The sequence below is a fragment of the Vipera berus genome, assembly GCF_964194415.1.
Source record: "Vipera berus genome assembly, chromosome: Z".
NCBI lineage: Eukaryota > Metazoa > Chordata > Lepidosauria > Squamata > Viperidae > Vipera > Vipera berus.
This window is the reverse complement of record NC_138205.1, coordinates 131,891,734-131,908,305: the sequence shown is the minus strand read 5'-3', so window position 1 is coordinate 131,908,305 and position 16,572 is coordinate 131,891,734. Positions and strand designations below refer to the sequence as shown.

At 51.0% G+C, this 16,572-nt stretch overlaps 2 protein-coding genes across 3 annotated transcripts in view; one reads left to right on the top strand and one right to left on the bottom strand.

Moving 5' to 3' along the window:
• Positions 1-6,067: 6,067 nt before the first annotated feature.
• CCM2 (CCM2 scaffold protein) overlaps positions 6,068-16,572 on the bottom strand; it is a 25,022-nt gene continuing 14,517 nt past the window's right edge. For both annotated transcript variants that reach the window (XM_081344928.1, XM_081344929.1), the window contains exons 4-10: positions 15,593-15,776; positions 12,961-13,097; positions 11,618-11,753; positions 10,499-10,556; positions 10,035-10,173; positions 9,316-9,454; positions 6,068-7,617 (exon numbers count right to left, since the gene is read on the bottom strand). In XM_081344928.1, coding sequence (XP_081201054.1) covers positions 7,337-7,617; positions 9,316-9,454; positions 10,035-10,173; positions 10,499-10,556; positions 11,618-11,753; positions 12,961-13,097; positions 15,593-15,776 — 1,074 coding nt within the window. In that variant the 3' untranslated portion in view covers positions 6,068-7,336. The remainder of the gene's footprint in view (positions 7,618-9,315; positions 9,455-10,034; positions 10,174-10,498; positions 10,557-11,617; positions 11,754-12,960; positions 13,098-15,592; positions 15,777-16,572) is intronic.
• The window catches only part of PTPN23 (protein tyrosine phosphatase non-receptor type 23), a 113,634-nt gene continuing 105,361 nt past the window's right edge, over positions 8,300-16,572 (top strand). Inside the window, exon 1 of the mRNA XM_081344881.1 lies at positions 8,300-8,643. The gene's annotated coding sequence lies outside the window, so the exon portion shown is untranslated. The remainder of the gene's footprint in view (positions 8,644-16,572) is intronic.

Below are 16,572 nucleotides of genomic sequence, written 5' to 3'. Positions count from 1 at the left end.
CTTTCTTTCTTTCTTTCTTTCCTTTCTTTTCTTTTTTCTTATTTTCCTCTCTTCCTTTCCTCCTTTCTTTTTCTTTTCTTTTTTCCTCCCTTCCTCCTTCCCTCCCTCCCTCTTTCTTTCTTCTCCCTTCTTTTTCTTTTCTTTCTTTTCCCCCCCTCCTTTCCTCCCTCCCTCCCTCTTTTGACTTTTCTTTTCTCCTTCTCCCTCCCCACTGCCCACCCTTTTCCGTCCTTCCTCTTTTCTTTCTTTCCTCCTCCTTTTTTTCCTCCCAACCTCCTTCCTCTTTCTTTCTTTTCATCTTTCCTCCCTCCCCTCCCGCCCGCCCTCCTACCCTCCCTCTTCCTTCTTTTCTTCCTTCCTTCTTTCCTTCCTTTCTGCCTGCCTTCCTTCTCTTTTTTTCCTTTCTTTTTTCCTCTTCCCCCCTCCCTCTTTTTTCTTTCTTTCCTTCCGTCTGCTTTTTTCTTTTTTTCTTTTTTCCTCCCTCCCTCCCTCCCTCTTTCTTTTTTTCTTTTTCCTCCTACCGTCCTTCCTTTCCTTTCGTTTCCCTTTTTTTTCCCTTTCCCCTTTACACGCTCCCTCTGTCCATTCGTTGCCAGGTGGACGAAACGGGCCTGGAGCTGAGAGACATCGAGCTGGTGATGGCTCAGGCCAACGTCTCCCGTCCCAAAGCTGTCCGAGCTCTTCGGCACAACAACAACGATATCGTCAACGCCATCATGGTGAGCGTGGCGGGGAGGGCAGCGAGGGAGAGCGGCCGAGCCTCGGCAGGGTGGGGTGGAGCGTGGTCTGGATTCCCGAGGGAGGGAGGGGCTTCGTTCCCGGGTCCCGAGAGAGACGGCGACGTTGAGAGAGTTTGGTTGGGAGGACAGAAAGTGGGCAGGCCCTCCCAAGCCATCCTTCCCAGCGTTTCGACTCTGTGTGTATGTGTGTGTGTGTGTGTACGCAACTACCTGACAGTCCCTCCCCTCATGGCGCTTCGTTGAGTGACGGCTCGCCCTGACGACGGGACCCGTTGTTTTTTTTCCGGACCGAACGGCCGCTTGCGGCATCCCGAGACAGTCGCGGGATCCCCTTTGCCCGACGTCGAGGGGATTCGCTTAACAGCCGTCTTGCTGACTGAACCCCTGCGGCGATTCACTTAACGGCCGGGACAAGGAAGGTCGTCCAATGGGCCCAAGCTCACTAAACACCCGTCTGGCTTAGCGACAGAAATTTGGGGCTCGCTTGTGGTCCGCGGAGGAGAACCTGTACTAGATGATAGCGGGAATAGAGTAGAGTAGAATAAGGATAGGAATAGAATTGGACTGGAATGGAATGGAATAGAACAGAGAAAGGAGAATAGAATAGAATAAAGAATAGGAGAGAAAGGAGAATAGAATAGAATAGAATAGAATAGAATAGAATAGAATAGAATAGAATAGAATAGAATAGAATAAATAGAATAGAATAGAATAGAATAGAATAGAATAGAATAGAATAGAATAGAATAGAATAGAATAGAATAGAATATATGGAATGGAATGGAATAGAATATAGAATGGAATGGAATGGAATGGAATAATAGAATAGAATAGAATAGAATAGAATAGAATAGAATAGAATAGAATAGAATAGAATAGAATAGAATAGAATAGAATAGAATAGAATAGAATAGAATATATGGAATGGAATGGAATAGAATATAGAATGGAATGGAATGGAATAATAGAATAGAATAGAATAGAATAGAATAGAATAGAATAGAATAGAATAGAATAGAATAGAATAGAATTGAATAGAATTGAATAGAATAGAATAGAATAGAATAGAAAATATGGAATGGAATGGAATAGAATATAGAATGGAATGGAATGGAATGGAATGGAATAATAGAATAGAATAGAATAGAATAGAATAGAATAGAATAGAATAGAATAGAATAGAATAGAATAGAATAGAATAGAATAGAATAGAATAGAATATATGGAATGGAATGGAATAGAATGGAATGGAATAATAGAATAGAATAGAATAGAATTGAATTGAATTGAATAGAATAGAAAATATGGAATGGAATGGAATAGAATATAGAATGGAATGGAATGGAATGGAATGGAATAATAGAATAGAATAGAATAGAATAGAATAGAATAGAATAGAATAGAATAGAATAGAATAGAATAGAATAGAATAGAATAGAATACAATATATGGAATGGAATGGAATAGAATATAGAATGGAATGGAATGGAATAATAGAATAGAATAGAATAGAATAGAATAGAATAGAATAGAATAGAATAGAATAGAATAGAATAGAATAGAATAGAATAGAATAGAAAATATGGAATGGAATGGAATGGAATGGAATGGAATAGAATAGAATAGAATAGAATAGAATAGAATAGAATAGAAAATATGGAATGGAATGGAATGGAATGGAATGGAATAGAATAGAATAGAATAGATTAGAATAGAATAGAATAGAAAATATGGAATGGAATGGAATGGAATGGAATGGAATGGAATGGAATAGAATAGAATAGAATAGAATAGGATAGGATAGAATAGAATAGAATAGAATAGAATAGAATAGAATAGAATAGAATAGAATAGAATAGAATAGAATAGAATAGAATAGAATAGAAAATATGGAATGGAATGGAATAGAATATAGAATGGAATGGAATGGAATGGAATGGAATGGAATGGAATGGAATGGAATGGAATGGAATAGAATAGAATATATGGAATGGAATATAGAATGGAATAGAACAGAGTTAGAACAGAATTGGAATGGAACAGAACAGAACAGAATAGAATAAGAAATAATAGAATATTTTAATAAAATAGAATAGAATGAAGTAGAATATAGAATAATAGAATAGAATAATAACAGAACAGAACAGAACAGAATAGAATATTTTAATAGAATAGAATGAAGTAGAATATAGAATAATAGAATAAGAATAGAATAGAATAAGAAATAACAGACTAGAACAGAGTATTTTAATAAAATAAAATGAACTAGAATAGAATAGAATAACAGAACAGAACAGAGCAGAATAGAATATTTTAATCGAATAGAATCAAGTAGAATATAGAATAATAGAATAAGAAATAACAGAATAGACAGAACAGAATATTTTAATAAAATAGAATAGAATGAAGTAGAATATAGAATAATATAGCATAGCATAGCATAGCATAGCATAGCATAGCATAGCATAGCATAGCATAGCATAGAATAGAATAGAATAGAATAGAATAACGGAAAATAAAATAGAATGGAAAATAGAATAGCAGGGGGTCGGACTAGATGACCTCCAAGGTCCCTTCCAACTTCATTATTGTTGTTGTTGTTATTATTATTATTATTCAAATAGAATAATGGAAAATCAAATAGAATAGAAAATAGAATGGAATGAAGTAGAATATGGAATGGAATGGAATATAGACTAGAATGCAGAGTGGAAGGGTGGATTTGTGAAGAGGAGGAGGAGGAAGAGGAGGAAGGACTGTGGGGTCCTCGGTGCTCTCTGAGCTGGGCGGTTTCCCTTGCAGACATTTCATGACCCGACTAGGGAACATCATCAGTGTCGGGATGGGGCTTTGCGTAGAGGAGCGAGAGGAGGAGCGTATGGTTAGAAGGGCGGTGAATTTGCCCCTTTATCCCTGACGACGTTCCCTAGTTGGGTCACGAGACGTCTGGAAGGAAACCACCCAGCTCAGAGCGCACCCAGGACCCCCCCCCCAGTCTTTTTCCTCCTCTTCCTCCTCCTCCCTCCCAGCCCCGATGACGTTACCTAGCCGGGTAGCGAAACGTCAGCGGGAACGCCACGCCTCCGTCCTTCTACGAAAGCTGACGCTTGTCTTCTTCCCGTTCTGTCTTCCAGGAGCTGACCATGTAGTGACCGGTGGTGGGGGGATGCCCACCGCCCCCCCAACAATGCCCCGCCAGCCTCTGTTCCCACCCCCCGACCCCCCCACTTCTGTATAGACACCCACTCGCCCATAGCCAAATACCGCCAGCTCCTCTTCGTTAGGACTTGCGAGGACTTTTGCTCTTGACTCTTCTACACCAAGGATGCTATCGCTCAATAAACGGTATACTCACTCCCGCTTCAAAACCCATCCCGGCTCCGTCTCTACTTGGGTCCACTTAGAGACCTGCCCCGAGCGACGGTCAAGACGAGGCGGAAAGAAGGGACTTAACATCCACGGGGGACAGCAACGGACTCTTACTTGCGACCGTTGACGTAGCCCCGTGGTCGGAGGTGGTCGTGGTTTCCCCTTTCCCGACCTCCGGACAAACACTTAAACCGGGCAAAGGACGGGATGACGAAGGGAGGGGAGAGAGGTCGTAAAGCGGGGCCCAAGCTCGCTCGCTAAAGGTCTCACTTTTATGACAGAGGTTTTGGGGGTGGGGTGGGGGGGCTCGGTTGGGGTCGTAAAGCAAAGACCGCCTGGATTTGCTTCGATCTTTGATGGCTCTCAACGCTTTTGTCCCCGCGCTGACCGCGGAGGGGTTATTTCCTGCATCCGTTGGGCTACTAGCAGAATGACAAGAGTTGGAAGGGACCGTGGAGGTCATCTAGTCCAACCGCCGGCTCAAGCCGGAGAGCCTGACAGAATGACGAGAGTTGGAAGGGACCTTGGAGGTCCTCTAGTCCAACCCCCGGCTCAAGCAAATAGTAGAAGGAGGGACTCTGAGCTGGGTGGTTTGCTTGCAGACGTTTCGTGACCCAACTAGGGAACGTCATCAGGGCTAGAAGGGAGGAGGAAGAGGGGAAGGAGAAGAGAGGAGGAGGAAGAAAAAAAGGACTGTGGGGTCCTTGATGCTCTTGCAGTCTGATATTCTTCTTGCAGACGTTTCGGGACCCTACTAGGTAACATCGTCAGTGTCAGATCCCTGAGGTGGAATCGAATCCAGCCAGAATTTGAGATTCTTTCTTTCGCAGGCTTTAGCACGAGTCTTAAAAAAGTGTGGGAGGGAAACGGGCAGGTTTCGAACGCGAAGCCCCCGGCGCAAAATCGGAACCCGTGCGAAACGCCAGATCTTTTCGCCTTCAAAGCCTTTGTCGATTCCGCTTCGGTGGGGCGCTACGGCCGCTCCTCACACAATCACACCCAGACGAATCGTCACACAGGAGCTGCGCGTGGAGAGCTATTTTAAGCGTCGTTTCCCTTCTAGCCAGCTGGGGAATGCAATTTGGGGCAAGAAGACACGCAAACACGACAATCCCGGCAAGTCCTCAACTTGCAACAATTCGTTCCAGTGACCATTCCAATCGATGACAGCAGGGATAACAATTGACGACCGCCGCAGCACCCCCATGGTCACGGGATCAAAATCCAGAGCCCTGGCCACTGACTTGTATTTATGACGGTCGCACCGTCCTGGGGCCACGTGATTAAAATTCAGACACTTGGCAACCGACTCGTATTTATGACGGTTGCAGCGTCCCGGGGTCACGTGATTAAAATTGAGACACTTGGACACTGACTCGTATTTATGATGGTCGCAGCGTCCCGGGGTCAGGTGCAGTGGTGGGATTCAGCCAGTTCGCACCAGATCGGCAGAACCGGTAGCTAATTTTTTGTTGCCCAGGCCCAGAATGGACTCCCGGAAGCAGCATCCACACAAACGGTTGTTCACATAGTTGAATCCCACCATGGCTCACGTGATTAAAATTGACACGTTTGGCCACTGACTCGTATTTATGGTGGTTGCAGCATCCCAGTGTCATGTGATTAAAATTCAGGAGCTTGACAACCGACTCGTATTTTTGACATTCGCCGCCTCTGGGGGGGGGGGGTGTCACGTGTTTAAAATTCAGATGCTTGGCAACCGACTCGTATTTATGACGGTCGCATCCTACTCCAACCCCCTACTCATTTCAAACGACTGCCCAATCTCTTCTTCAAAACCTCCAGTGATGGAGGACCCGCAACTTCTTGGAGGCAAGCCACCGTTTGTGTCCCCCCCACACCCCGCCCCTCCGGTCCTCATTTTCCCAGACACGAAACTGACAAGGGTCCCTGTCAGTTTCCCCAGATGGAAAGCTAAGAAGTCTGCAAGTCTTGGCTGGGATTCCCTGGCCAGATTTTTATTTGAAACCGGTTTGTTTTGGGGGGGGGGGGAACAAAAAAAAACAGCAAGCCACCGATCTTTGGTGCGATTTTTTTTTTTTACAAAAAATAAGACACAGATGTCCATCCATCTCCCAACGGGCTAAAAGAACGTACGTGTCAGTTTATAAGAAGCCAGGTGAGTTCTTGGTGGCCTGAAACACGCTTAGAAAAATAACTGCATTTATATGTATAATATATACAACACATGTACATATGTATATATGTATATATTGCCTCTGCTTCTTGGTCTTTGGAAAGAAATAAACCAGGATTTAAAAAAAAGTCTCGTTCTTAAGTTGGATCGACCCCCAACTTGCCGAAGGACCGTGAGTCCTTGATGGAAGTCCACCACGAGACGTCCCCCCACCCCACCCCCACAATGCCCTGCTTGTTCGAGGGGGCTAGGCTCCTCACTGAGGTCCAGCTGCTTGGAACGGCCCTAATTTGGCTAAGATCGGGGAAGGCCTTGAAGGAGACCGTCAGCCGGCTTCTCAACCGGGTTCTCCACCCTGAGGTCACCCTACCTGTCCTTAGGGCACCCCAAGGTTCAAAATCTCTGCCCTCCCGCTGGCGTTGATGAAACGAGAACCCATCCGACGACGAATGGAGCTCTCGAGAACCTCAATCGCTTCCCAGCCAGGCCCCGTCCTCCTGCTTTGAAACTTTAGGACAACCGCTTGGGATTTCAACGGCGAGGGAAACCCAGGAACACGCATTCAGACAACCCACGTAAGGAAGGTCACGTGCAAAACTGGAGAGGCGGGAGGGAGTGGGGAGGGGGGGTAGACCCTGGAGAAGCTTGTGCTTGACCTTCCTGGGATTCGTGATTTCTCCGCAATCCATTCAAAACACGCACGCAACAATGGGTTACCCAAGCTTGGGACGAGTGGGACTCCTTGGGGAGCTTAGGGGAGGGAAGGCATGAGAAATAAAAGGGGGGGACGGTGCAGTACAGAGAGGTCCATGTCTCTTAGCGTACTTGTCCCAATCAGGACGAATGGGACTCCGTGGGGAGAGGAAGTCAGAGAAACGAGAGCGAGAAATAAAATGGGGTCCGGCGCAAGACAGAGAGGTCCACTTTCCTCGGCATCCTTGCCTGCATCAGGACGAATGGGACTCTGTGGGGGACAATTAAGGGAGAAGTCTGGGAAAGGAGAGCGAGAAAAAAATGGGGGGAACGGTGCTGGACGGAGATCTCCACGTTTCTCGGCGTCCTGGCCGGATCAGGACGAATCTTGATCCAAGCTGCAGCCCAAAGCTTCGATGTCGTTGCTGATGTCGGAGATCATCCGGTCCCACTCGTCCCCCTCCGATGGCACCGACTGGTCGTCCGAGCTGCCCGCGGCGCCGTTGCCGTTGGTGGTGGAGTTGGAGATGGTTCTCACCGTCCAGCGGTATCGGCCAAAACTATCCGTGATGATCCCCCGTCCGTCTTTCACACCGATAGTCTCTAGGAAGTTCTCAAAATATTGGTTGTCCTTCTCCGGGATAAAGGGACGGAGACCTTAAGAGGAGAAGGAGGAAGAAGAAGGAAGGGAACTCACAAGGCCTTTCAAAGGCGGGGACTCGAACGCAGAACCCCCCTCCCACCTCCAAACGCATACACGGCTTCGGGGGGAAAAACTGAGGGGGGCGGTTAGTCGTGATTGGAGAAGCTGCAGGATTGCCTGGAGTTTCAGAGAGTCCTCGGTTTACGACAACGGAGGCCAGACTTTTCGTTCTTGAGCAAGTTCGCCCCCATTTTACAATATTTCTGGCCACGGCCGTTAAGTGAATCCCTGCAGCAGTGAAGTTAGTAACCCGGTCCTTAAGTGGACCTGGCTTCCCCATTGACTCGGCTGGAAAGGAGGTCGCAAAAGGGGATCGCGCGATCCCGGAGAACACCACGACACCGTCATTAACCCTGAGTCAGTTGCCAAGCGTCTGAATTTTGATCTCGGGGGACCGCAGGGGACCGCGGCAACAGTCTGTTCAGCGTTGAACAATGGCGCTAAGTCTCAGCGCCGTTCCAACTTCGAACGGCCACTAAACAACATGTCGTTAAGTCGAGGATGACCTGCACTTGAGGGGTGGCAGGGGGAAAAAATTTCACCGCCTGTTCATCTAGAGACGCTCAACCAGGTTGATATTATCCAACTCTTTTTAAGCTATCCCCTTTTTTAAAAGTTACCCTGAACTTTGTTCCTTGATTTATTGTAAGGCCAAAACCCGTCAATCAATGTGGTGCTCTCGGGAATGGGTGGTTTCCTTGCAGATGTCTCATGACCCAAATAGGGAACGTCATCAGTGTGAGGAGGAGGAGAAGGAGGAAGAATGTGGGGTCCTTGGTGCTCTCACAGCTTGGAGGAGTTCCTTGCAGACGTCTCATGACGCAACTAGGGAACATCATCAGTGCTAGAAGGGAGGAGGAGGAGGAGGAAGGACTGGGGGGTCCCTGGTGCTCTCTGAGCTGGGTGGTTTCCTTGCAGACGTTTCATGACCCAACTAGGGAACGTCATCAGTGCTAGAAGGGAGGAGGAGGAGGAGGAGAGTGGGATCCTGGGTGCTCACCCAAGTTTGGTTGTTTTCTTACAGACGTTTCATGACCCAACTAGAGAACGTTATCAGTGCTAGAAGGGAAGAGGAAGAGGAGGAGGAGGAAGAGGAAGAGGAGGAGGAAGAGGAAGGGTGGGTAACATCGTCAGTGCTAGAGGGAGACGGGTGTGGAAAAAATGGAGGAGGAGGGCTGTGTGATCCATGGTGCTCTGTGAGCATGGTAGTTTTCAACCAAAAGTGAGCAAACTCCACACTCCCTCATACTGATGATGTTCCCTCGTTCGGTTACGAAACGTCTACAAGAAAACCGACAAGCTCAGAAAGCCACAAGGATCCCACAGTCCTCCTCTTCCTCCTCCTCCATTTTGCACACGCCTCTCCCTTCCAGCACCGAGGACGCTACCTAGTCAGGTAATAAAAGGTCTGCCAGAAAACAACCCAGCTCCGAGAGATCGCCGCACGGTGGAAGCCCACACGTCCTCCCTTGGCCAAGATCGAGAAACCCTAAACTGACAAGCAGGGGGCTGGACTAGATGACCTCCGAGCTCCCTTCCAGCTCCATTCTATTCTACGTTTTAAGTTGTAAGGGATGAAACCCATACCCCATATTAATTTGGGGAGGGAGGGGCACGCGCCCGATCCCTACAGGGTACGGGGAAAAGCTTACCAAGCAGGAGGAATTTCCGACTATCGCCGTACAGATGCCTCAGGTTGACGCAGAACTCGTGCACGGAGGCCCCATTGCGGTACTCGTGCAGAAGCATGGCGAACTGCTGGATCTCGTGCGAGGAGAGCTTGGTCCGTAACTAGAAACAGAAGAAGAAACTCAATTTAATTAAATCAGTTTCCCGACTTTCCCGATTTTGGGGGGGGAGAGAATGGCGGAAAGCGGGATTTTTTTTTGTGGGAAACGGCAGGTGTGTGCGGAGGCGCGCCCTCCCTTGCCCGGGGCCGAGAGCAGCCACGACGCTTGTGCGAGTGGGGCTATGCCAGCCGCTGGCGCGGCCCAGTTGCAAATAGAGGGATTCTGGGAGTAGAAGTCCACCCCTCCTAAAGCGTGCTGGCTGGGGGATTCTGGGAGTTGACATCTTCAAATTGCTACATTTGGGGCACCCAATCCTACACTGATCCAGGGTCTCCTGTTTGAGCAGAGGGCTGGACTAGATGACCTCTGAGGTCCCTTCCAACTCTGCCCTTCTACGATCCTGTTAAGGGTCTCGCGCTTGAGCAGGGGGGGCTGGATTAGATGACCTCCGAGGTCCCTTCCAACTCTGCCCTTCTACGATTCTGTCAGGGTCTCCTGCTGGAGCGGGAGGGGGGGAGGGCTGGACTAGATGACCACTGAGGTCCCTTCCAACTCTGTCACCATTCTTCTTGCCCGCTTACCGTCATCATGTAGTCCTGCAGGAGCTCCGTCGCCGTCGTGCTCAGCTCGCTGTCGCTGGCCGGCTGCGCGGCGGGAGACGGCTGGGCTGAAAAGCAAGTAGGGGAGTTGCCCCCCATCTCCGGGGACTCTGGGAAGGAGCTGGAAAGACCAAAAAAAGGGATCGGGAAGTGATGCCGGGAATCTTCCGAAACCCGCGGCCGGGCCTCGAACCCGCGTCCCTGAAAACGGCAGGCCGCCAAAAAAAAAGGAAGAAAAAATAGGCGGAACTCCGCCTCAACAACGGACGTAGTGCTACCTTTGCATAGAAACGGTTGTCAAATCACACCAAGGGAAGTTTGAGCCCGCCTGGTGGTTGTTCAGTTCGAGGACAGACCAGACACACACACACAGAAACACACAACACAAACACACACAAAACCCTGGGTTGCGGGGCCCGCCCTGTGCATGTCGCCCCGGGACTCACAACGTGCTGGCTTCCGTTTCGTAAGCATCTTTCACGTCCACTTTGGTCGAGGAATCGTCTGCGGGGAAGAGTAGGAGAAAGAAAAGGGGGGTCAGCAAAGCGGGAGGGGGGGATTTTGACACACACACACTGGGGGGCCCTGAAGAAGAGGAAGAGGAGGAGGAGGAGGAGGAGGAGGAGGAGGAGGAAGAGGAGGAGGAGGAGGACGAAAAAGGACTCTAAGCTTGGTGGTTTCCTTGCAGATGTTTCGTGACCCAACTAGGGAACGTCATCAGGGCTGGAAGGAAAGGAAGGAAGGAAGGAAGGAAGGAAGGAAGGAAGGAAGGAAGGAAGGAAGGAAGGAAGGACTCTGAGCTGGGCGGTTTCCTTGCAGACGTTTCATGACCCAACTAAGGGAACAGCATCAGTGCTAGAAGGAGGAGGGAGGGAGGGAGGGAGGGAGGGAGGGAGGAAGGAAGGAAGGAAGGAAGAAAGAGAAAGAAAGAAAGAAACAAAGAAAGAAAGAAAGAAAAAGAAGAAAGAAAGAAAAGAAAGAAAAAGAAAGAAAGAAGGAAAGAGAAAAAGAAAAAGAAAGAAAGAAAGAAAGAAAGAAAGAAAGAAAGAAAGAAAGAAAGAAAGAAAGAAAAAGAAGAAAGAAAGAAAAGAAAGAAAAAGAAAGAAAGAAGGAAAGAGAAAAAGAAAAAGAAAGAAAGAAAGAAAGAAAGAAAGAAAGAAAGAAAGAAAGAAAGAAAGAAAGAAAGAAAGAAAGAAAGAAGAGGATTGTGGGGTTCCTGGTCCTCTCTGAGCTGGGCGGTTTCCTTGCAGATGTTTTGTGACCCAACTAGGGAACGTCATCAGGGCTGGAAGGAAAGGAAGGAAGGAAGGAAGGACTCTGAGCTGGGTGGTTTTCCTTGCAGACGTTTCATGACCCAACTAGGGAACGTCATCAGGGCTAGAAGGGAAGGAGGAGGAGGAGGCGGAGAAAGAAGAGGAAGAGCAGGAGGAAGGGAGAAAGAGGAAGAGGAGGGTGAGAAGGAGTGGACGAAGGAGGAGGAAGAGGAGGAAGAGGAGGACGAGTCCTCCAGAAAGGCGGCCTGAGACGTCCCCACCCCGAGGGAGAGACACGCCCTATCCTCCTACCGCTGTGCAACGACAGATGCCGGGTCGGAGTAGTGGCCCCATCAAATATTGCTCGGTCCAGGAAGTCGATTGTAGACTCGGTGTAAACGATGTGGAAGACTTGGCTGAGGAGGGAGCAGAGTTCCTCGGCGGTGACCTGAAGGACAAAGTGGGACAAGGTGGGTCATCTTTCCAGGAAGTCCCTTCAGAAGCAGGGGAGAACTTGCCAGGCGACGGGGAGTTCTAGTCCCCCGCCTTAGGCATTCAAAGCCGGCTGGGCGATTTCGGGCCAATTCCCAGGCGACGGGGAGTTCTAGTCCCCCACCTTAGGCGTTCAAAGCCGGCTGGGCGACTTCGGGCCAACGACCAGGCGACGGGGAGTTCTAGTCCCACCTTAGTGAAAGCCGGCTGGGTGACTTTGGGCCAATCACCAGGCGACGGGGAGTTCTAGTCCCACCTTAGTGAAAGCCGGCTGGGTGACTTCGGGCCAATGACCAAGCGACGGGGAGTTCTAGTCCCATCTTAGTGAAAGCCGGCTGGGTGACTTTGGGCCAATCACCAGGAGACGGGGAGTTCTAGTCCCGCCTTAGGAGTGAAAACCAGCTGGGTGACTTTGGGCCAATCACCAGGAGGCGGTGAGTTCTAATCCCACCTTAGGAGTGAAAGCCAGTTGGAGAACTTTGGGCCACTCACCAGGCGACGGTGAGTTCTAGTCCTGCCTTAGGCATTAAAAGGCGGCTGGGTGACTTTGACCCAATCACTAGGCGACGGCGAGTTCTAGTCCCACTTGCGGAGTGAAAGCCAGGCGGGCGCCTTTGCTCCACTCACCAGGCGACGGTGAGTTCTAGTCCCACCTTAGGCGTGAAAACGAGCTGGGTGACTTCGGGCCACTCACCAGGTGACGGTGAGTTCTAGTCCCACCTTAGGAGTGAAAACCAGCTGGGTGACTTTGGGCCAATCACCAGGAGGCGGTGAGTTCTAATCCCACCTTAGGAGTGAAAGCCAGTTGGAGAACTTTGGGCCACTCACCAGGCGACGGTGAGTTCTAGTCCCACCTTAAGCCAGCGGGGGGACTTTGGCCCACTGACCAGGCGACGGTGAGTTCTAGTCCCGCCTTAGGCTTTAAAAGGCGGCTGCCTGACTTTGGGCCTATCGCCAGGCGACGGGGAGTTCTAGTCCAGGCTCAGGCCTAAAAGCCCGGCCGAGACGGTGCCGGTTCAGACAGATCAATTCAACCGTTCCATAAATACAAAAAAATATATATCCGAGGAGGAGGAGGAGGAGGAGGAGGAGAGGACCATCCCCCTTGGCGGACCGGAAAAGAAAAACCGGGCCGACCGCCGGGACCCGAGTGCGAGTCTAACCTTATTCTCCGTGGCCAGGATCACCAGGCAGCAGGCTTCGACGGGCGCCACCCCGCTCTCGGAAAGGGACCCCGAGGTGAGAGCTTGCGAACTCTCGGGACAAAGACTCTGGCTGGGGGAGATGCCGGGGTCCTGAGCTAAGAGAAACGGGGGAGGAGCCTGTTAGTTGGAAGGGACCTGGGAGGTCATCTAGTCCAACCCCCTGCTCAAGCAACATACCCCTAACCCTAACCCCTACGGAATGAGTTGGAAGGGACCTGGGAGGTCATCTATTACAACCCCAGAGGGGGGGGGTCGTCTCCGGCCCCAATTTCGCTCCTAACTCCAGGACTACCTCTAAGAGCATCCAAGGGGGGGGCCCTTAGAGATCATCTAGTCCAACCCCCTGCTGAAGCAGGAGACCCTGACAGAATCATAGAGTAGCTGAGTGGGGAGGGATCTCGGAGGTCATCTAGTCCAACCCCGCGCTCAAGCAGGAGACCCTGACAGAATCACAAGTGTGGGAAGGGACCTCAGAGGTCATCTAGTCCAACCCCAGAGGGGGTCGTCTGAGGCCCCGATTTCGCTCCTAACTCCAGGACTACCTCTGAGTCCGAAGGGCACCCTCAGAGGTCATCTAGTCCAACCCCCTGCTGAAGCAGGAGACCCTGACAAAATCGTAGAGTAGCAGAGTTGGAAGGGAGCCTCAGAGGTCATCTAGTCCAACCCACTGTTGGAGCAGACGACCCGGACAGAATCGTAGAGTAGCAGAGTTGGAAGGGACCCGAGAGGTCATCTAGTCCAAGCCCCTGCTGAAGCAGGAAGCCCTGACAGAATCGCAGAGTAGCTGAGTGGGGAGGGACCTCGGAGATCATCTAGTCCAACCCCAGAGGGGGCGGGTCGTCTCGGGCCCCGATTCCGCTCCTAACAGGAGGACTACCTACCTCTCAGAGAGCCCGAAGCGGCCCTGGAGGTCATCTAGTCCAACCCCCTGCTGAAGCAGGATGCCCTGACAGAATCATAGAGTAGCAGAGTCGGGAGGGACCTGAGAGGTCATCCAGTCCAACCCCCTGCTCAAGCAGAAGACCCTGACAGAATCATACAGTAGCAGAGTTGGAAGGGACCCGAGAGGTCATCTAGTCCAACCCCCTGCTGAAGCAGGAAGCCCTGACAGAATCATAGAGTAGCTGAGTGGGGAGGGACCTCAGAGGTCATCTAGTCCAACCCCAGAGGGTGGGGGTCGTCTCAGGCCCTGATTCCGCTCCTGCTTACCTCTCAGAGAGCCCAAAGCGGCCCTGGAGGTCATCTAGTCCAACCCCCTGCTGGTAGCAGGAAGCCCGGACAGAATAATAAGAGTAGCAGAGTCGGGAGGGACCTCGGAGGTCATCCAGTCCAACCCCAGAGGGTGGGGGTCGTCTCAGGCCCCGATTCCGCTCCTAACAGGAGGACTACCTACCTCTCAGAGAGCCCGAAGCGGCCCTGGAGGTCATCTAGTCCAACCCCCTGCTGAAGCAGGATGCCCTGACAGAATCATAGAGTAGCAGAGTCGGGAGGGACCTGAGAGGTCATCCAGTCCAACCCCCTGCTCAAGCAGAAGACCCTGACAGAATCATAGAGTAGCAGAGTTGGAAGGGATCCGAGAGGTCATCTAGTCCAACCCCCTTCTGAAGCAGGAAGCCCTGACAGAATCACAGAGTAGCTGAGTGGGGAGGGACCTCGGAGATCATCTAGTCCAACCCCAGAGGGTGGGGGTCGTCTCAGGCCCTGATTCCGCTCCTGCTTACCTCTCAGAGAGCCCAAAGCGGCCCTGGAGGTCATCTAGTCCAACCCCCTGCTGGTAGCAGGAAGCCCGGACAGAATCATAAGAGTAGCAGAGTCGGGAGGGACCTCGAAGTTCATCTAGTCCAACCCCCTGCTCAAGCAGAAGACCCTGACAGAATCATAGAGTAGCAGAGTTGGAAGGGACCCGAGAGGTCATCTAGTCCAACCCCCTGCTGAAGCAGGAAGCCCTGACAGAATCATAAGAGTAGCAGAGTCGGGAGGGACCTCGAAGGTCATCCAGTCCAACCCCCTGCTCAAGCAGAAGACCCTGACAGAATCATAGAGTAGCAGAGTTGGAAGGGACCCGAGAGGTCATCTAGTCCAACCCCCTTCTGAAGCAGGAAGCCCTGACAGAATCATAGAGTAGCAGAGTTGGAAGGGACCCGAGAGGTCATCTAGTCCAACCCCCTTCTGAAGCAGGAAGCCCTGACAGAATCACAGAGTAGCTGAGTGGGGAGGGACCTCGGAGATCATCTAGTCCAACCCCAGAGGGGGCGGGTCGTCTCGGGCCCCGATTCCGCTCCTAAGACGAGGACTACCTACCTCTCAGAGAGCCCGAAGCGGGAAGCAGGAAGCCCTGACAGAATCATAAGAGTAGCAGAGTCGGGAGGGACCTCGGAGGTCATCCAGTCCAACCCCCTTGCTCAAGCGGGAGACCCTGACCGAATCGCAAGAGTGGGGAGGGACCTCGGAGGTCATCTAGCTCAACCCCGGGGGGGGGGGCTCTTCTCCGGTCCCAATTTCGCATCCTCCCGCGGTGATCTCCCACCCCCACCCGCCATCCCCAGGACGTTTGCTCCACCTCCACCCCACACCCCACCCCACCGCCTACCCGTTTTCAACAGCACCAGGTGCGAGGAGTCGTCCCGGACGTAGGAGACCGAGGCGATGTCGTGGATCGGGACCCGCAGGATGATGTCCTCGCCGTCCCGCCAGACCAGCTTGATGTTGTAAGCCGAGAGGCTGATCAGGGCGTCGTGCTCGTGTCTCAGCTGGCCGGGCAGCTGGTGGGCCCGCTGCGGAGGGCGAGAGGGACGCAAAAAGAGGACGGAGGTCGTAAAGCGTCCCGTCGCCACGACGGGGATCCCCCAAAAAAGAGGGTGAGCGGGCCAAGTGGGGAGGGGTGGGGTGGGGGAGGAGGAAGAGAAGAGCCCGGAAGGGGAGGAATGGGGTCCCGGGAAACTTTGGGGTGCTGGGTGCTCTCTGAGCAAATGGGGGGAAGAGGTGTTTCCTTCCAGACGTTTCGCGGCCCGACTAGGGAACGTCGTCAGTTCGAAGAGGAGGAGGAGGAGGAGGAGGAGGAGGAGGAGGAGGAGGAGGAGGACTCTCAGCTGGGGGGTTTCCTTGCCGACGTCTCGTGACCCGACTAGGGAACATTATCAGTGCTGAAAGGGGGAAGGAAGGAAGGAAGGAAGGAAGGAAGGAAGGAAGGAAGGAAGGAAGGAAGGAAGGAAGGAAGGAAGGAAGGAAGGAAGGAAAGGATGGATGGATTGTGGGGTCCTTGGTGCTCTCTGAGCTGGGTGGTTTCCTTGCAGACATTTTGTGACCCAAAGAAAAAGAAAGAAAGAAAGAAAGAAAGAAAGAGAGAGAGACAAGAGAGAGAGAGGGAGAGAGAGAGAGAGAAAGAGAGAGAGAAAGAGAGAGAGAGAAAGAAAGAAAGAGAGAGAGAGAGAGAGGACTGTGGGGTCCTTGGTGCTCTCTGAGCTGGGTGGTTTCCTTGCAGACATTTTGTGACCCAAAGAAAAGAAAGAAAAGAAGAAAAGAAGAAATAAAAGAAGAAAAAGAAAGAAAGAAAGAAAGAAAGGAAAGAAG